The sequence below is a fragment of the Taudactylus pleione genome, unplaced genomic scaffold (assembly GCF_031769625.1).
Source record: "Taudactylus pleione unplaced genomic scaffold, aTauple2 ptg001032l, whole genome shotgun sequence".
Classification (NCBI taxonomy): Eukaryota; Metazoa; Chordata; class Amphibia; order Anura; family Myobatrachidae; genus Taudactylus; species Taudactylus pleione.
In genome coordinates this window covers 10,903,554-10,924,797 of record NW_028285433.1, presented here as the reverse complement: position 1 = coordinate 10,924,797, position 21,244 = coordinate 10,903,554, and the positions used below count along the sequence as shown (strand labels likewise).

Genomic DNA, 21,244 nt, shown 5'->3' with positions numbered 1-21,244 from the left:
CTGCTAGAGTCCCTAGTGTTAAAGAAAAGAGGAAGCTGTTCACTTACCCTGGCAGGGAACCATTCCCATTGTGTCAATGCCTTGACCCAGGATTGCCCCACCATAGGAGATGCCTACCCTCTGACATGCGAGGACCTTAGTACTCATTTCCACAAGTTATAAGTCGGTCACTTTGTTATGAACAACCATGAGGTAATTTATGAATTGGAACATGTGAAATACACAGGTTGTCTAAAGCAACTTTGGATCTGGAAGCAGTGTCTTTTTACATAACATGATTTGTTTTCATTATATATATATATTTTTTTTTTAGAAAAGTAGCCACCCATGCCAAAGGAGAGTCTAGGAGAATTGGTCTGGACAGTAGCACAATTATTTGGGAGGGTGGTGGGGGGGAGGGTTTGTCTTCAGCAGCTCTCAAGTTAAAGCTGCCAAATCTTACATAATTATTTAGCATCACAAAAGTAAGCTATTAGACCACATAGCGACAAATTTTATATATAAAATTAATTGGCCTGTCTGTCTGGCTATGTATTAGGACACCCCTGCACCGATTGGGATGAAACCAATGCAAGGTGGATCCTGGCCAGGTTTTAAGGGGTTAGGTTCCCTGTCAGACTTCCTGTTTGTGTACGCTGGGCAGAACATTGACCCAGGAAGCTTGTTCTGTGCCCTCCACTGGACGGATTTGAATGAAAACTTCAGAGTGGTAACATTGGATCACAGATCTTTTAGGGGGTTGAGGTCAAACCTCCCGTTTGTGTACGCTGGGGAGTCTGTTCTGTGCCTTCTACTGGATAGATTTGGTGAACACTTAAGTGGGATGGCAATTGGCCTGGGATGCCTAATTGAGTGGTTGGGGTTCCAGTCAGACATCACAGTGGAGTCGCCAGGCAGAACTTTGACCCAGGGAGCCTGTTCTGGGCCTTCCACTGGATGGATTTGGACAACATCACATAAGAGATATATTGCATATTGTGTACTCAAATTTTCCAAAAGTTAGTCTGACATATATGCCAACCTTCAGGTAACATTTTATCAAAATTGGAGATGGTTAGGTGAGGACCTCTAGTCCAACTGACATTAAATGACCCAGAGATGGGGGCGTGGCCTGGACAGGCATGGTGCAGGAGTTTAACTCCATAGCTCTCCAGCCCACACATCCGATATCTAATATCCTTAGACTCCCACTAGCAACTTGGCATTGATATGTGTTGGAATACTCACTCCTCCTTATCCTGAGACTGTTTTGAGTCTCTAAAGTTGGTTGCTGCCAAGTTCTGGGGTTTGATCTCCTCTGCTACATCCCCGTGTGCGGCCGCCATCTTGGATATCGATCCCGGCAGCTTCCATCTCCAGCGCTGTCTCTGCAGTGTCCTGTGGCCTCGGTCCTGCTCCTGTAGGGTGGTACAGTGTTTGTGTGCAGTTTCGCCTAAGATCCGCGCTGTCCGATCCGGCTGCAATATTGGATTTCTGGCTATATACAAGGCAAGTTTTATGGGTGTTTGAAGAATCTCCTGCCTGCTTTATATGCTATCCTGGAGGTGGAGTGGGACCTATAAAGCTTCCAGATATACTGTATATATACTGCTGTGAACATCCATCCTGGTCTCTTTCCTGTACAATATGGACCGTCTCCTTCAGGCAATTACTGATTCTGGAAAAAGGCTGTTGGCTCAAGTGAAAAGACAAGATAATTTTCCTGTTTCACGTTCTGGCTTGTTCCAAGATATGGCTCAGCTACCTGTAATGGAAGCTTTTGATCTCATTTTGGATGGAGGTAGTAACACCTGTCCCTGGACGGTTGTGATCCTTTAGGTCCCAGAAAGTGGCATATTGGATCCCATTTGCTGATATTGATGTTTGCTCCAATATTTTATTTTATTACCTTCATCCTCTGATTCTGAAGACCTAATGACACCTGTTCAAAACAATTTTCTGGACTTCTTTTCAATGCCTGCGCATATTTTCAGGTATAAGGATTACTTGCTGATGGGGTTCCTTGAATTATTACGGCTCTTGCAAAAATCTATTTTATCAGCTATGATGAACACTTGGGACTTGCCATCTCAGTATTATATGTACTGTTATATGTACTCTCAGGTGGTCTACGCAGAGACTTCTATACTTTATATTTTCTCACAAGGGGCTGAGGCCTGGCCAGACTAAGCATTTTAGAAGTTTGTTTCTTGTTTTCTTTCACTGCAGGAATTTTACATGAATGCTACTTTGTTAAAACACTTTCTAATGATGTATAGTCCAAGCTGCTGACTTATTTTTTGTTTATCCAATCTGTATATCCGGATATTCCACAATTTTTTTTTTTCCTGTGTGGGGTCTGTGTTCTAATTTGTTCTAATGTGTGGGAGAACCCATATATTTGTTTAGGCCATAGAGCTGAGCCATGATTATGGTCATTAGTATATTGCCTTTGTTAAAAATGTGGCCTTAAGACTTTTTATTTAAGTTTTCAATTTATCGTCTTCAATAAGTAAGTCAACCATCCAGTATTTGGGAGTAGGCGGGTTGGGTTTTATACGTAGATTAGTGTTGTTTAGGTGGGGGAGAGGTGGGGGAGGGGGGGTGTTCAGGGATCCAAGTATACCTAGGTTGGGTTAGGTTATACAGGATGGGTTATAGGGAGGTTTATTTTGGGTGTATTTTTTATTTTGTATCGATATTTTGGAAGTGCGGGTGGTATGATTAGGATTATACTGAGGTTGTATTTAAATATTTTGCCTTGCTTCCTCTAAGTAATTTTGTTCTCAAGGTTCACAGGCGCGAATGGCACCTTCGGGTTTGTGGACAGTCCTTTACTTTGTTACGGGGTATGAATATATCCTGTATTTGTCGAATAAGCTTTTGCGTTTTGTACATCAATGTAAAACCATTTATATGAAGCATATTACCTATAATTGCCTGCCATGCTATATGTATTTGTTTTCTTGTTTTTATTATGACATTTGTTAAAAAGAATTAATAAAAATTATTGCATTAAAAAAAAAAAAAAAATCCAGAGACTGATTAAGTGGATCACTTATGAAATAATGGATAAATAACGCTATCCGGCAGTCTTTGAATGAGGAATGATTGCACTGGTGAATTGTTTGAGGGCAGCAGTTATTAAAGTGTACACAGAGTGGACTAGCAGACAAAAACTGAGTCTGAGCGCAAGGCAAACAGCTACTGGATGCTCAGTGGAATGGAAAGTGGGCAGACTTGGTATGTCCCATAGATGAACAGTGCATCAAATTATGGATAATCATATCAGATGGCTTCTCAATGAACAGTGTGCTGCACATTTCATCAAATGAGCTGCAGAAAGCCTGTCAGCACACCATTACTATGCTGAAAACCGTGAAATGCCTCTAGTTTGCACAGGAAAACAGGAATTGGAAAGTAAATGATTGGAAAATGGTCACGTGCTCTGACAAATTGTGATGGAGATGCAGTTCATCGCATTTGTGCTAGTATTCCTCTCAAAACAGTCAGACAGTTCATAGATTTCATGCCTAGAAGAATCCAATCATATTAAGGGAAAAAGGTGCCCCAAGGAGGTTTGTAAGAAATGGTTGACACATTTTGGTTCCCCTGGAATCCCCCTCCAACTCCCTAGTCTCCCCCTAACCATCATTTTTTCCTATAAACCTTTATGGTAAACTCAAGTTTCTTTGTTGAAAGGGATTCCATGGTGCTTAGTTATTTTTAATGAACTTGCATTGTGAAACTTCAAGCCATATGTTAATACCTCTTTTCAATATTGCATGACCAATGCAACATGCTGTTTTTTTCTACTCAAAAAAAAAAAGTAAAAACTTGTTTTTAATAAAAAAAAATAAAACAGCAATCAAATTACTAAACACACCTTGAGCTAACAGACTACAGTACAACTATATACATACCTCAACAATATGATAGTTTAACGGAATCTTATTTTTTCCAGCGTAGCTTAGTAACTGTGCTGCACTATAAAAGAGAAAGCAAGAAACAGAATGACAAATGGTTTCTAGTGCAGTGTTCTCCCTAGAAAATTTTGCTGGCCAGCTGTAAGTAGTAGCCGGGTGGAGGCAGTGTAATTTGCAATAAGGAAATGTTAAAATCCTGACCTTATATTATTTTGAACTGAAGATAAACATTTATAGTCGATCCAATTGCAGCTAGATATGCTAAATATGGGGAAGATTCTTTGAGTGCAGCAGTTGATGAAAATGCAGATTAAAAACAAATGCTGCACACATTTTAGGACTCTAGCTAAAAAATTTTTTATGCAAATGTCCATTCTAGTTTACCATTTTCATAGTCTAAGACAGCAGGATTTCAGTTTTTAGAACACACAATCGTACACGCCTCATTTTGATCAAGGCTCTCTACAAGTCTTGAAAACCATGATTGGCTTACCTGGACATCTTGTTTCTAGGTGGTTAATACTAGGTATTTATCAGATATTCATGTTAAAAGCAGTAAATTTAGAACAAATTATACAAAGGTCTGACCATTCGCCAGCAAGATGTAGATGGAGATTTTTAAAATGACTAGGTGTGCATAGTTTTGTGGCTTTTAAGATCAATCTATTTCTGTTACAGTAACATCTTGCCTTTGCCAAATGTCACACAATTTAGACAAATGAGGCAGCACATCTGAAAGCATCATAAATGAAGCTAAGAAATTGTATGTACTCATTTCAGTGATCTCAAAATACACGTTATAGCGCATTTTTATGTATCCCGTTCCCTTCTCAGTGCAAAATATGCGCTCTGGCACGTTTTTACATGCTACAGGCAGAGGCGCATAAATAGAGATAGTACCCAGAAACACTGAATTTTTTTAAGTTATGGGTTTCTAGGACCCACTTTTTTTTTTTTTTCATTCAGCGCGATCACTGCATGTGCTTAAACCTTCAGCTGTGATATTTTGTTCAGTGGCCTCTTTACAGTGCAGCAATGACACTCACCAAGGAAGCCACCTAGTATCATAACCATGTTTAGTTTATTCTATTTTAGATTTCAGTGAAACCAGCCACTCTAACTGGGGAAGGGAAGCACCCCATCCCAATTTAAGAGATTAGTTTTATATTAACATGTAATAATCATTGGTGGTAATACTGAAACTATAACAAAATAATTACCCGCAGTAATCCAAAATTGGGCACAAAGTTTTTTACCTCGCTAAGCCTCACCACCAATTTAATTTGCCCCTATAATGTTTAAAACCAGTCACTGTTCACCCCTGAACTGCCCTATTTTATAGAACAGATTCAGCCCACTTGCTGGCTGGAAAGAGAATATATTTTAACAGTCTCCGGAGATAGTGATTTACAGGTGGCTGGAAGAAGTGTGCCCAAGACAATGCCCTCTACATGGACTGTTCCCGCTGCCCAAACATGCTCTGGCTTTTTTATATACGGGGACAAAGCTCTATTGCAGCAATGCTGAATCTGGGGCCTCCCAGCACTGTGAACAGGCCAATAAAGGTTACGTTGTGCTACTGTGATTCAGTGCAAATGTTAAACGGATAAACATCAGTACAGCGCAACTTTTCGTCCATGTCACAGTGCCTGGTGGTATATAAATAAAGCCAGGTGGAAGAAAATGACAATGAGGAGAACACTGTAGTTACATTATGCAAGATATCAAAACAATAGGACATCTTGAATAATAAAAAAAATAATTCAGCATAAAAGCAGAATAATTTTTCCTCAACTCCACTTTGTGTGACAATTTTCTCCCCAGCCTGAGGTGGTGCCACAGCTCTCAGAAGCTTTATTCTAGTTTGAAGGGGTAGTAGATTTAGCTATACCAATGTAAAAAGCTCTACAATTAGAATGTATTTTCAATAAATTGGGCATTGCAACCTTATCACTCAAGCACATGACTAGGCACTGCTTTATTTATGCATAGTGACAAACTCTACAACGGAGAGGATTCAAAATAATTTGTTTCTACTTTCAAAAGGCAAATAAGTTTATTTTACCATGTTTTTCTCTCGCGCCAATGTGACTTAGTAATACAATGGAGATTTTCCTCTATAACAAATCGTTCTACGGAATGAGTTCCAGGCATTACTGGACCCTAAATGACAAAGCAAAGTACAGTAAGTCTCCTCCTGCCACCTATAACATAGAAGACAATGCCCTGATAAAATCTTAGACACTACTAGTAAAGTTAGACATAGTTAAAAAAATGCAAAATAGAAAATTGTTGTGTACTACTGTATAATTGATTCTGTATACATACAGTACAAATGCCAGTTACCTCTGGTGCGTCTGTGTAATCAAACATCCTGAAAATGACTCTTGGCATGGGGTAGATCGAGTCACCTGTGTGAGGTGGTGGTGTGAAGGGTGGTAGATTGTGCTGCAGTGCTTCACACAATATGCTATCAAAGGCAAGATATGGGCGCAGTATATGCCTCTCCTGCCAACGATCCTTCTTCATCTTTTGAATCTGTGCCCACAGGCAATCAAGGTACTGGAACAAGAGCACCAACATTATAAAAACTATGCAGTATAGGAAATCTATAATCTATAGCCTAGGTAAAAATCCACGTACCTCTTCTTGTGGGTGAGGTTTATCTGCTGACCATACTTGTAACATAGACAAATGGATTTTTTGACGAGTCCTAAAAAGGTGATAAAGGAGGTTCACGGTGCAATTTGAATTTCAATTGTACAAATAAAAATCCAGTTTACTCATGAGTTACATTCTGGGGAGAAGAGAGGATGAGGGGACCCGCTTCATAGGACTGTGGGTAACTATAAAGTTGTTTGGCGGGTGGGGGCATGAGGCAGTAAAACAAGAAAGGCTGCAGGCAGAGTATAGCTGGATTCTTCTATTACTAAATCCTTTTCTCTGTCTATTGGAAGACACTGGGACACGATGGGGTATAGGGCTCAGCAATTAGAATTTGGCTCTAAAAAAATCAAACCTCCAGGCCTCTCCATCCCAATAGCCTGCTGGGACCTTCAATTTTGTTTTAACATAGCAACAAGGTCAGAACATGGAGGAACAGAAGAGTAGAGAATAGGATTCTGCAACAACTGGAAAAAATGTCCCTTTTCTCATTCGTCCATGTAAGGTACACTGACAGAAAGGGCATAGCCCAAACCTGCCCCTACAAAAGAGTTAGCTTGGAAGTCGCAGTGCGCAGCACAAGCAATCCAAAACCAGCAATTTCCAAAATATAAAATCTTTAAAAAAGATGAACATGAAGGGAATGAAGATCAGTCTGGTACAGCTGTTCAGCAGAGGATCAATGCAGTGCCGCCCAGGAGATACACACTGATCTGATAAAATATAGTCACTTTTTTGGGAATAAGTTATTATGCTCCAATGTAAACCTGAGGAATTACAGAAGTCGTCCATGTAGCAAATAGACTGCATGGACATAGGTCAACCTCCATTGTGGGCATCATAGAAGATCAAAATATCATCCATCTTGCAAACTTCACAAGTCTAATGGTGCGTACACTTGGCGATATTACTGAGCGATTGCACGTTTATGACATCGTAATCATGCAATCGCTCAGTAATCGTGCACGGTTATATCGGAAACGACCAGCGATGCGCGCTCCCACTGGTAGTTTCCGACATTGTCCATCGCCTGAACATGCAGCGCAATCTGCCGCTGACAGATTGGTATGTTCAGGAATGATGAACTGTGCCTGCACTGAACGTTCAGTGCAGACACTACAGGTGATCAGGAACGACGGTACAATTACGTAATTGTACGGTCTTTCATAATCGCCTAGTGTGTACGCACCTTAATGAACATAGGGACTCAAAATCTTGACAACTCCTAGAGAGTGAAGAGAGGACTCTTCTTTCATAGACATATGGTTTAAGGACAGAATCACAATGTTCCAGAAAGAACTTGATGACCACTTGTCTGGTACCACATGCTCCTCCATCAACCAACTTGTCAAGCAAGATGTCTGCATTAACACTTTATAGTGTAAAAAGAAAGGGGTGACTGGTCCATGTTCTCTCCCTCTTAAATCTTTAGGACTTACAAGAGTTCAGACTAATGAATTGATGGACACAGTCACCTGATGCTGGTGCAGCTGACTAGCCACCGAGTGCCACACCCTCTTCTGGGGATGACAGTTTTACTATATTGTCCTCTTTGGTGTGCAGTTTAAGGCAAAGAAAGAAAAAACAAAAAAGGGTAGGCCAAGGCAGATTCATGCAGACACACTGCTATTGCTTATCTGTTTAGCAAGGTAATGACTGCAATCAAATAGCTCAAACTCAGGCTCAAGGATTGACAGTCTTCACTCCTAGCTTGATTCTTACACTGAATTGTAAAACTGCTAATTACAGAAACTACATTTGGCCTGGCATGTCGTGAAACCACTCTATGCCGAAGTAATAGAACAATGGGGTTCCCAGCAAAGCTACTTTTAATTCTTTGATGAAAGGCAGGAGAAGGGAAGGGTCAAACATGTACAATCCCTTCAGGATACTGGACAGACATGCGATTCTGACATGGTGTAAATTTTGAAAACAAAACGTTGGGGGGGGGTTGGTTGAAGTGCGATCTTGAATATTGCAAGGAGGAACACGCTCGCCCACATTTCTTTTAGTTGTACGGAGAGGGTCAGGGGAGAGGAGTTGGGTGGAATTGTCTTTAACTAAAACGTTGAAGAAACTGAACTTACTTGAGGTAACTTTCAATTTGTGATAAAATACGTTCCATCTCAACATCCTTCTTCTCATATAGTTCTTTTCCAACCCATGGCAGGGAGGAAAGAACAGCAAACACATACCAATCACACCTAACCTAAAAGTGGAAAACAAGCTGGATAAATGAACATTATAATGGGGTGCAAAGATTTTATTAAAAGCTTCAGACTGGTGTGTGATTATTGAGCAGAGTACACATCACCATTACCCAGGTGCAGAATTTATGATAGTCTGAAAAACAATGCTATAGAAAATAACCAGCACACTTTCAGTAATGATAGCTCAGGTTGTGAGTGTCTTGCATTCCACATTTCTGACATCTGCAAAGAACAAGGACTTAAATTGAAGGAATCACCACTCAACGCTCCAAAGGGCATTTTCATGTATCTAATCAATTGTCAAAGCTCCAAAAGCTTTAGCGATTTTGAAGTTTTAAGCGGGATCACTTTATATATAAACACCACACACAAGTACAACTGTACTGGAGCAGATCAAAAAGGGGGAATAAAAATCGTGTTGTAAAATTAAATCAAAATGAACTCAAACATACTGTAATGCACACAGCTTTATTTACAAACAAATATAGGAAAAAGCTGGTTAAGTATTTGCAGGTTAAACGTGAAATGGGGAGATATGCTAAGCCTTGGAGTGGAGATAAAGTACCAACCAAACAGCTCCTGTCATTTTTCAAACATAAGGGTTAATGTATCAAGCGGTGAAAAATTTGGAGACGTTGCCCATAGCAACCAATCAGCATCTGCCTTTCGTTTTATATAGTGTATTTCAGAAATGCTTCCTCAAAGCAGATTGGTTCCTATGAGCAACCTCTCCACTATTTTCACTGCTTGATACATTAACCAGACAGCTTGTAAAGTGACAGACAGGAGCCGACTGGTTGGTACCTTCTCTCTCCACGGCTTGGTATATCTCCCCCACAGTAAGAAGATTGGAGTGGTTCGTAGTCAAAGATGGTAGACAAATTAACTACCTTTTTATAAATATTCCTGAATTATCACTCCACAAAACTTGTGCAACATGTTTTGGTTTAATATTTCTCCATAATTCACCCAAAACAAACTAAAATGTTGTTCAATACGTGGGTCACTATCACTATGCTAGTAATTAACACATTCTTAACCCCTATCAGGTGATCGATCTCCCCTGCAGCACCAAGGGCTCCACACAATGAAATCACAGAGTGACCATAATTTGGAAGAGAATCGACTGGTCAACAGGGAAAACTAGAATTCAAAAATAAAATACAAAGGCATATATGTAAATAGGAGAGACCAGGGGTCCTTCTAATCTACAGGATTACTTCAGTGACGATCAGATAGGCATAAGACAGTGGTTCTCAAACCCCACAGTTCACATTTTACAAGTCACCTAGCAGGAATACAGGTGTATTCATTACTTAGTGACACTTTTTAAAAGATCCACAAGTGGAGGTAATTATTTCACTTGTGATTCTGTGAGGAGACCTGGAAAACATGTACTGTTTGGGGTCCTGAGGGACGAATTTGGGAACCTGTGGTCTAGGAAAACAACTCACTACAGAATAACAAACACAGAATTTGACGGCAGATAAGAAGCCCTTGGCCCATATAGTCTGCCCTTTTTTGATTGTTCGTTCTTTATACAGATTTATATCGCAAATATATAAAGTAAGGATCTATAGCACAAACATATAGCTCTGATAATTCAAACACACTGGCACATTTGTGAACGTTTAAGGCTTGCCTTAAAAACAAAAATATAAATTAAAATTGTGAAGTTTTAGTTTCCGCTAAAAATCCCTTACCTGGGGGACATTTTCTTCTTGAGTGACGGCAACAAAACTTTCAAACATCGCTACTAAGGAGGGAGCTGCGATAACATGGCAATTCACAATATCCGATAGAAAGCGGACCTTTACATCAAAGTAAAAATAGAAATATGTTTTAGAAGTCATTATATTGTTGCATGTTATTGAAACATAAGTTACTGAAACAAAAGCTTACACACCAGCCTGTTGATAGTTAACATGAAAAATGGAAGCTTCAACATAATTAACTACTGTAATTATTCATCAGATGTAGATCACAGTGGCTATTCGAGTTAAGAAATACAGACACTATGGGGCACAGTCAATTACATGTGAGATTCTTTGCATCATGTGCACAGCAATTACAGTAGCACATTTTTGCTTGCACTCCTATGGGCCACCAGCGTAAAAGTGCAAGAGACCCATGCGGTAAAGCCATTCCGGTGGCAGCTTATAGGGGCCAATTTATTTGGCCCCTATAACTGAAAGTATTTACTACTGAATTGTTTGAAGAACGTGCAATTACTGTCAATTGCAGACAAAGCAAAATTGCACCATACCATAGAATAAAACAAATCTGAGTGTATAAAAGAATTATACATTTTAAATAGCATGTGATACAAAAGTAAACCAGTCCAGATCCGCTCCCAGGCCCACACATGGAAACAATTTATGAAATCATTAATAGTGATTAAGTGGTTTGTTTAAGTGTCACAATTGTAGTAACTTACAATGTATGTAGCTTCTGTATAGGAGTTAGATTTTATTGCTTCTTTGAGTTGACGAATCATAGCTTCTACAAATTCTCCTCCAAAGTTGTAGTTCCTGGCATTCAGTAGTCCCACCAAAGTAGTGTAAACAGTCATTTTCTCTGGCAAACTCCGAGCACTGTATTTTATGAAAGAAACTCAATCTAATGCCCGAATATAAAATATGGGAGCACTGTATTTAAACTTAATCCCACTGACCCAAAGCAATTAGAAGGGAATTCAATTGTTCCCTGCGTGCCCTTTAGTAATAGGTGCCCGACAGAGCAATTTAATTGTTGCTCTGATCGGGCACAAGTGCTACGACACCCATATTTCGGCTTACACTTTAGTGATGTGGCTAGCAGAAATCCGTGAAAAGTCTGGCTTTTGGGCACTCTAACCAGGACTTTAGTTGGGTTAGCCACTTTACGCAGCTAAACCCGGTATATTTGGGCGCAACAAGCACCTTACGTAATGCGCCTTTGTGCCACTCAGTTGGCTATCGATTACTTATAGGCGCACAAAAAACAATTAAATTCCCCCTTAGGTTTGTGGAAGTAGATGGGGGACTTGTTCACAAAGGCAAAAATAAACAATCAAGAAAAGCCATGGAGCAGACCTAAACAGTTATCTACCCACCACTGCTAACAGATTTATTCACTTAAGGGAAAATAATATAACACAGGAGAATCACAATGCTTTTTGTTTGTTTTCTACTTATTTACATTTGTCAAGGCACTATTACAACATTGAAAATAAAACATTTATTACTTGAGAGAGCATTGTATATGTTAACAAGTAAACGTTTAGATAAATAAGGTATACAAGCATATACTTACACTGCACAGAAAATTTTCAAGATCTTGCTTTGGTAGTTTGGTAAGTCAGCTTCCAAAACTCCAGCCAGACCTTCTAAGTTGCTCTCCACTGAAAAAGTATTCTGATAAAAACAGATTGTTTAATAAAGCAATATGAACAGGAGTTTTCCTTTATACTTTAATTACAAAGCAAGCAGCTGGCAATTGAAGCATACAAGCATTAATAACAAACTAAAATAAGTTAAAGATGGAAGATGATTTAATAGATCAAAGCAAACAAAGTACCAATTGGTACTGGGCATGTATTTTAGCATAGTTTTTTTACTATAAAATGTAATTGAATCAGGCCCTTAGTGTAGTTCCACATACACAGATCATACAAAAAGAATGTCACCTTCTGTCCAACCAGACATATCAATGACTCTAACCGGTTCTCTATAACGATGGATTCTGAAGTCTTTTGCCTCTTGTGAGGTTGACCTCCTGAAAAGAAGAAAAAAAAAACAAAGTTAATATTGAAATTGCTTTATCAACCTCTGATCAAATTATACATTTAAACTCCACACACAGGATGAAGGTTTCTAAAACCACAAGGGCAAAGACAAGAATGGAGTCCAAAGGTGCCCATACACTACATTTCCTGCAACCCGGCATTACAGGATCGGTGACATGTTGGATTTCACAGATTTGCCGATCATGATCAAAATATGACTGCAATTTGTACATCTGTGAAATTTAACATGAAGAATTTCACCTATCCTCCGACGGATCGCAGAACATCGATGTCAGTCAGCATTTCCAATCTGATCAGGTGCCCAGTCGGTGGGTGTATGTTCTAACCTTGATAATTTCAACATACGTTTTTAACTCAACTTAAACCCACTTTGACAAATATGAAATACATATAGCCGTAAGTGCAGTAACAAAACCAGAAGACAAACCCATTTTTTGTTCTTTAAAAACATAAGAAACTTTGTAATCAATATAGATAAGAAAATAAATGAGAAAACAGATATTTCATCCATTTACTTGGTCGCATAGCTGCAGTGTATTCATGAATACTTTGGTCACACACACACACACGTTATCACACAAAGGGGCCAGCAGCTTACCATGACAATCAAATACACCATGTCACGTAACATCTGAGCAGCATAAGCCACCTTCATAAGTGCATAATAGCTGGACAATAACCTCTTGTCAGCACAGCGTAATAAGGGGGCACATTATAAACAAAGATGGCAATAGTACCAACAATAACCACATGACAGAGCAGGGAGGACTTGTAGGACCTAGAGAGGCGATCTACCCCATGTGTACACTGTGGTCCCGGCGTGTAAGCTTCCCCCTTATGCATTAAAGGAGAAACCCCATCGGGTACTTAAGAAAATAAATATTTAACTAAACCAGTCACAGAATTAACAAGTGACTGAATTATACTAAGTGGCTCCCAGACAGTGCATGGTAGAGGGGCTCGCACACAGCTTAATGCCGCAGAAGAGACGACGTGGTGCCCCTACGGCTGACAGGGCATCCTGGGACTTCTAGTACCACACGTGTTTGCCTCTGTGCGGCTTGGTGGCTGGGGACCGTCTCTCACCGTCACTCTTGTAGCTGTGCCTCCTCCGGGACATGGCGGCTGCCGGGGTGGGGACCTTGTTCAGCGGTAAGAGGAGCGGCTAACGGGGGGGAACCTGGCAGAGGCCTCAGCGGCACGGGCTTCTGGAACTTACACAGCCGGAACCAGCGAGAGGAGCGCGCGCGGGTCTAAGCAGCTGTCGCCGCAACCACTTCCGGTAACGACAAAAGAGAAGCCGCACGGGGAGACACTCTAGCCAGCTAATGATGTGATCTATAGCTTTGGAGGGCGGGAGCTTCCGGTAGCGCTGGTGACTGAGGGAGCGTGGGAAAAGTGTAGCACTCACTACTACTCAGTCACTGTCAAAGGGCGCGGGCGGCTGCTGCTGATAGGCTGAACTGCACTACTAGAGAATACATTGGCCGCGGGAAGGACTGCTGACAGCCTGCTATTTCTCTTCTTCTCCTATTCCAAATAATCTGCAATCAACTAGGATTCATTATTTGTTAAACCCATTAACTTGGCCAGTCTGAGTTTTTGCAAATGGAAATATGTGAAAAGTGGACGATATTGATAGATCGCAGACACACGCCCAGCACCGGCACATGTGACAGTGACACAGCTGCAGGGAGCACATGTATGTATGCCCAACTAGCTGGCACCATGTGAGCCTGATCTGACCAAGGCATTAGACTGAGACAAAAGTTATACCTATTCCTGTCAAGCAGATCATCTTTATCCTCCCTCCCAGTAATTGCACATAGCTACACCCACATACTGATATACCCCTGCTCATGGGACACATCTGTATGCCCTACTAGTACACATTATTATATCTTGTGTAAAACCCAGGCGCTGTAGCAGATTGGAGCCTCAGGAGTTGTGTGGGTGGGTGGGTGCTATGGGTTGAGCCACACACTCTTTATTCCCTGTTACTCTAAATACCTTCCCTGGAGTTTGCCTATATTAAGCATCTACTGCTGCCACTTTACATTACGCAGCAGTACATACACCCATGTCTCTAACAGCTGAGCCTGCACACAAGCAGTGGCCTCTGTATAGCAGAGCCCTGGGCTGTGTATGCAGTAGAAGGGCAGCAGTGTGTGTGCATTGCAGCTGATCCCTAGTCATTGTACTTCCTGGGGGAGGGCGGCAGCAGCAGTAGCAGTGACACGCTTTCCTCGCTAGCTGCTTCAGTTCATTCACAGCACCATCATCACATGTTACTAGTGGTGCCAGGGAGGGAGAGCCAGGACGGGTTGCATGCACACCGGTAGTAACGCTCCTCTAACCTAGCCCAGCACTTGCAGCATCTGTCCTGCATGAATGTTGCCTGCACTGCTGCTGAGGGAATTAGTTACACGTGTGGACAAGTATAGTAACATCCTGTACACAGCAACTAAATATATTGTATGAGTTTTGTTATTTTACCCATAGTGAATAAGCCAGCCCTTCTCTCTCCTAGGAGTTCCTGTGCCTTACGCAAATACTTTTATAATTCCCATAGTTTGACTATTGTGTGTGTGAGAGACTGCTTGGTAAGCATGTCCCTGTCTTCCTGCTGCAATGGGGCAGTTATAGTATCTGACTGCAGTAACATGGAATACTATAATCTGGTATTTCCTGATGTAGACTTGAATGATTCTGTTGGATCCACTGCAGAAAGCGCCTTTAAAGCCACATTAGATGTGAATACAAGAAAGAAGTACACGTTTGCAAAAAAGAAGGTATGTGATACGGACATTTTGCATAAACCACACTAACCTTGAAAGTAGAGATCTGTTTTTGTTTTTTAAAAGGAGATTTTATTAGATTTTTTAACAACATAAGGGTGAAGGGAAAGGTTACAGACAGAAGGGGAGGGGTAATTACATGATGTAATATGAGTCAAGTTGTAATAAACTTACAATTCAGTCTAACTCAGATGGATCAGCTGTGTTTTTTAAACGTATGTAATCCATTTCCATCTAGGAGCTACAAATTGATACCTACATTTCTGCTTCATGGAATTTATCTTTGTTTGCAATGATTGTGTTGTAATTACTTGATTGTAATTGATATTACCTGGGTGGGGGATGTGGTTCAGTGATGCCTAGTTTATTGTAGGATACTGCTTGTATTTACTCAAACCCAGTGCTAAATTTCTCCCTTGATTAGTGGGGCATTTGTGCTCAGCTGTAGAATTTCAATCAGACTTATACTCCTTTTTCACCAGAGCTAAAACCCGGGTTATTGCAGGGTTAACCCGGGTAGTTCCTTGGTGTAAAAGGGGACAGGGTTGGATTCCCAGGTGGAGTTTCCCGGCAATCCAACCCAGGTAACTTGCAGGGTTTTACTAATAACCCTTGAAACCCTGCAGTGTAAACGGCACGATCTGGGTCACAATGACATCATCTCCAAGCGTCCACTTAAACGGCGGAAAAGCCGGGTCACTGCAGACCCGGCTCCGGTGTGAACTGCGCCGACTCGGGATTATCCTGGTTTGGCGTCGGCTAAATTCTGGGTCTGATCCGGTTTGGAATCCTGTTTCAACCTCCGGGTCAGACCCGGAATTTAGGTATAAAAGCAGTATTTAAGTTTAGAATCAGTCTAGATTAGAGCCAGCCATGTATTATAAACACTAAGTTTATTATAACTGGAAGTGTAATTTATGAAACAGTTAAAAAAAAAAAAAAAAAACCAGTTGAACAACCTCTACAATCAGGTAAAATAAAAACGCCATAATTTTACAAATGTACTGTCTGAACATGCCTATAGCTAATGCTGGGTACACACTATCCAGATATATCTGCAGATCGAGTGATCTGCAGATGATGGACATTCATACACACTGAACGGCCATCATCTGCTTCAGGCCGGCCGCGGGTCGGGGGCATGTCCGTCCCCCTCCCCGCGGCCTCTGCTGCATGTGTACCGGCAGTCGGCAAACTGCCTGTCCACACTGGTCGATGGTCAGATATATCTGTCAATCGGCTGTGCAGCAGAGCAGACGCGATATGTCTGTGAACTACGTCGTTCACAGACATATCGCTGGTACACACTGTCCAACAGGCAGCAGATATATTGGCCGATCAATTATTACCAATATATCTGTCAGTGTGTACCCAGCTTAAAGGTGCCCATACACCGTGCGATAATTCAGCCAAAGTATTGGTGCGATTTGGTTGCTCTATCGTACCGTGTATGGGCATGATATCGGATAGTGCGCGCACCCGTGTGGTCGTACATTGCACCCCCAGATCTTACTGCAGGTTCAGTCGATCAGGGGATGCGATTGCGATCCCATGCAGCACTATGCGGGTGGGGGAGCCGGCGTATCGGATGGTTGGCCACCCAATCGCACTGTGTATGGCCAGCTTGAGAGAGGCACAAAGAAAACCCTTAGTTTTATGTGTGCAAATGCTAGGAGCTTAGGAGATAAAATCTCAGAGCTGTTAGCAGTAGTGACTAAGGATGATCTGTATATTGTAGCTATTACTGAGTCATGGTGCAATGAAAAACATGACTGGGACATAGCTATAGCGGGATATACTTTATTTAGCAAAGACTGATTGGGAAAAATTGGAGGAGGGTGTAGCAATGTATAGTGAAAAACAACATAAAAACTACTTCAATACAAAATATTGCAGAAAAAACTGAAGCCCTTTGGGTGACCATAGAAACAGGGGAGAAGGACATTATTCGCACTGGGGTGATTTACAAACCACCAGGCCAGTGGGAGGAACTGGACAGGAACCTTTTGCAAGACATAACTAAAGTGACTTTAAAAGGAGAGGTAATAATCATGGGAGACTTTATTCTACCAGACGTAAATTGGGAGGGCTCTTTGCAAGTTCCACTAGAAGTGTGGGGACTTCCTAAATGCCTTGCAGGAGCATCTCTCAAGCAACTGTCTTTGGCCATGCCGCAAAGATCCTATACTAGACATCATACTCACAAATGGTAATAGGATATCAGATGTAAGTGTTGGAGAGAACCTAGGATCACCAGTGACCATCAAGCAGTATGGTTTAGTATAAAGACAGGGTTCGACTCATGCCAAACAAAAACAAAGGTGTTAGATTTTAGGAAGGGTGATTTTGCAGTAATGGGGACAGTGCCGGCCCTAGCCAATTCGGTGCCTTAGGCAAAATTTTGGCTGGTGCCCCCCTAGTATGTATGTATAATATATATATATATATATATATATATATACACACACACATAAAAATAAACACATATATACAGTATATACATACACATGTCCCCTCCAGCCTCCTGGATCCCTTCCTGCTGCCTGGGTCCCCCTCCAGCCTCCTGGGTCCCCTCCTGCTGCCTGGTTCCCCTCCAGCCTCCTGGGTCCAGCCGCTTGTGTCACTTGAACACCGCCTACCTTCTCTTCTTCCTCCTCGGGTGAATCCCCTTGTTCCTGGCCGAATGATTGCTGGTGTTCCTGCGTCTCCATGCTTGGCTCTTCTCAAACATGGCATTGGCCACACAGAATGCGCGACATGACGTCATCACGTCACGCGCGCATGTAAACTACAGGAGGGACCAGTACGGAAGGAGCAGCTGGCCTGCTGCTGTTAACAGCTACTCTAGATCTTCCTCTGGCTCCCAGTCCTGGCCGGCAAGCAGCAGCCACACTGGCAGACGGATAGGACCACCCCCTAGTTTTCCCAGTGCTGATGCGCTGCCCGATCGGAGCTCAGCTCCAATCGCGGTAACGGTGAGAAGATGGTGTTGGGGAGCTGTAGAGCCGTATAATGCCCCTAGGCATTACAGTCGCCCTAGGCATTTGCTTAGAATACCTATGCCTAGGGCCGGCTCTGGATGGGGAGATGTAAGCAATTCATTGGCTAATTGGAGGACCTTGGAAGGAGTGCTGGAAAGGTGAGGAAAATTAAAAAGTGCAATACTGAAAGCAACAGATCTGTATAAAAAGGGTTACGAAAGGCACGTGGAAAAGGAAGCCAATATGGTTCACAGAAGAAGTATCAACTAGTGTGAAAGCAGAAAAGAGGGCATTTAGGAAATATAAGCAGACTCAGAATAATGAAGACAAAGAGCTGTATCTTGTCAGAAGGAAGGAGGCCAATAAGGTGATCAGATGTGCAAAGGCACAGGCTGTAGAGAAAGGGGCCAAAACTTTTTTTAAGTATATAAATGAAACCAGAACATCAAATGGTAGATTAAAAGGAATGAAGACAGACAGTGGGAGTGTTGTGGAGGGAGACAAGGCAGATCATCATAGCAGATCATCTAAATGGTTATTTTTGCTTGAAGTAGAGGGAAAAGGGGCCACAGTTAAGTTTCAAGGATATACATGACGTAGGTGCATGTATACTTACAGAGGAAAAGGTCCTAACCGAACTGACAAAACTGAAGTGGACAAGTCAATGGGGCCAGATGGGATACATCCAAGAATACTAAAAGAGCTTAAAGGGGTGCTGGTGCCACCAATAACTGAATTATTCAACCAGTCACTAGCTACAGGAGTAATTCCAGAGGACTGGAAAAGAGCTAATGTAATCCCACTGCACAAAAGTGTAAGCAAGGAAACGGCAAGTAACTAACGGCCAGTGAGTCTAACATCAGTAGAAGGGAAAGTAATGGAGTCACTATTAAAAGAAAGACTTGTGGAACATCTGAAATCCAACAATTTACAGGTTCCCAAACAGCATGGGTTTACTAGGGGGAGATCATGCGAAAAACAAATCTAATTGATTTTTTTTGACTGGGTAATCGATCAAGTGGGGGACCGTAGATGTAGCTTATCTAGACTTTAGTAAGGCTTTTGACACGGTCCCACATCGCAGACTGATAAATAAACTTGAAAACTTGGTACAGGATTCTAAGATGGTTAAATGGATAAGAACTTGGTTGCAGAATAGGAAACATAGGGGGTCATTCAGACCCACTCACGAGCGGCTGTCCGCTCGCAAGTGGGTCGATGGTTCCCACTGCGCATGCGCACGACGGAGGGAGCTCCGTCGTGCGCATGCGCGAGACCCGACGAGCGAAGGACTTTCCTTCGCTCGGAGTGTCTCATCAAAGGGGGCGTGCTGTCGATGGTGACTGACAGCACGCCCCCTTTGGTGGGCGTGCTGGGGGCGTGCCTGCCAGACGGAGGCGTTCCCAAGGGAACGACTACCGTCTGAAGCCGGCCCCACTGACATCACTAGTGATGTCAGTGGGAGTGATTTTGGCTCTGATAGAGAAAAAATCACTCCTGGCCTTGCGGTTGAAAAACCCAACTGCAGGCTTTTGCTCGCAGTTTCGATGGTCGCGGTGGTCAAGACCATCGCGAGCATCATTTTGCACGCTCGTATATGCTGTGGGTGGTGACCCACAGCTATACGAGCGTCCAGGAGGACACTCCATATTAATGGAGATGGGCCCTGATTCAGAGCGTGCGCTCTGGTCAGAGCGTCCGGCTCTGAATCAGGGCCATAGTTGTAGTAAATGGAGTTCAGTCTCTGGAAGGAATTGTGACAAGTGGTGTACCCCAAGGTTCTATACTTGGACCAGTGCATTTTAATGTCTTTGTTGGTGACATTGCAAATGGTATTAAAGGGAAACTATGCCTTTTTGCAGATGACAAAAAAAATATGCAACAGGGTAGACACACCAGGAGGGGTAAGACAAATGATGGAGGATCTAGGTAGACTAGAGGAATGGTCAAGAACATGGCAACTACAGTTTAATGCTAAAAAATACAAAATTATGCAGCTGGGTCTCCAGAACTCAAATGCTAAATATAGTATTGAGGGTCCTGTAATGGAAACTACAGAGGAGGAAAGGGATCTAGGAGTCACTATTTCAGCTGACTTAAAGGCAGATAAGCATTGTAACAAAGCAATGAGAAAGGCAAGTTAGATGCATGGTTGCAAAAGGGAGAGGAATTGGTAGCAGAAAGAAAGAAGTGGTAATGCCACTGTATAGGTCATTGGTACGGCCTCATCTAGAATACTGTGTTCAGGTCTGGAGGCCACATCTCCAGAAGGATATAAATACATAATAGACTGTACAAAGAAGGGCAACTAAAATGGTGCATGACCTAGATCACAAAACTTACCAGGAAAGACTAAGAGATCTCATTATGTATAGTCTGGAGTAGAGACAGGAAAGGGGAAACATGATAGAAACTCAAATATATGATGGGTTTTAACAATGTACAGGAGGGAGACATTCTTCAAAAGAATAGAAGTACTAAAACACGAGGACATGCACTGAAACTGAGGTAGATTCAAAGGAAATTTGAGGACAAATTACTTCACAAAAAAGGGTAGTAGGTAGGTGTGGAATAGCCTTTGCCGCCTCTGATGGAAGACTAAGACAGTAGAACAATTTAAACATGCTTGGCTTAGGCATAAGATTATCCTTACAAAGAACTGAGGATCACATAGGGTTGAGATTACCAAAAGGTAAAAAATGGCAGACTAGATGGGCCAAGTGGTTCTTATCTGCTGTCAAATTCTATGTTTCTATGTAAGTACAATACAGAATAACTGCCACAAGAGGAACACAGAATATCTAGTAAAATGCAGTGAATAATATAAGTTGGCAATTATACTTAAATATACTAGCCATACTTTAATGATTGCCATGAGTGTTGGGGGTTCTTTTCCAAC

General features: G+C 41.9%; 2 protein-coding genes across 4 annotated transcripts in view; one reads left to right on the top strand and one right to left on the bottom strand.

The window, feature by feature from the left end:
• Positions 1 to 13,874, bottom strand: part of NCBP1 (nuclear cap binding protein subunit 1) — a 39,617-nt gene extending 25,743 nt beyond the window's left edge. Inside the window, exons 1-10 of the mRNA XM_088461323.1 lie at positions 13,653 to 13,874; positions 12,447 to 12,535; positions 12,074 to 12,174; positions 11,217 to 11,373; positions 10,483 to 10,590; positions 8,657 to 8,778; positions 6,549 to 6,618; positions 6,252 to 6,467; positions 5,971 to 6,068; positions 3,903 to 3,966 (exon numbers count right to left, since the gene is read on the bottom strand). Coding sequence (XP_088317449.1) covers positions 3,903 to 3,966; positions 5,971 to 6,068; positions 6,252 to 6,467; positions 6,549 to 6,618; positions 8,657 to 8,778; positions 10,483 to 10,590; positions 11,217 to 11,373; positions 12,074 to 12,174; positions 12,447 to 12,535; positions 13,653 to 13,686 — 1,059 coding nt within the window. The 5' untranslated portion in view covers positions 13,687 to 13,874. The remainder of the gene's footprint in view (positions 1 to 3,902; positions 3,967 to 5,970; positions 6,069 to 6,251; positions 6,468 to 6,548; positions 6,619 to 8,656; positions 8,779 to 10,482; positions 10,591 to 11,216; positions 11,374 to 12,073; positions 12,175 to 12,446; positions 12,536 to 13,652) is intronic.
• Positions 13,875 to 13,984: 110 nt separating this feature from the next.
• TSTD2 (thiosulfate sulfurtransferase like domain containing 2) overlaps positions 13,985 to 21,244 on the top strand; it is a 44,990-nt gene continuing 37,730 nt past the window's right edge. For 2 of the 3 annotated variants that reach the window (XM_088461284.1, XM_088461283.1), the window contains exon 1: positions 13,985 to 15,358. In XM_088461284.1, coding sequence (XP_088317410.1) covers positions 15,044 to 15,358 — 315 coding nt within the window. In that variant the 5' untranslated portion in view covers positions 13,985 to 15,043. The remainder of the gene's footprint in view (positions 15,359 to 21,244) is intronic. The other variant, XM_088461285.1, reaches the window with a different exon arrangement.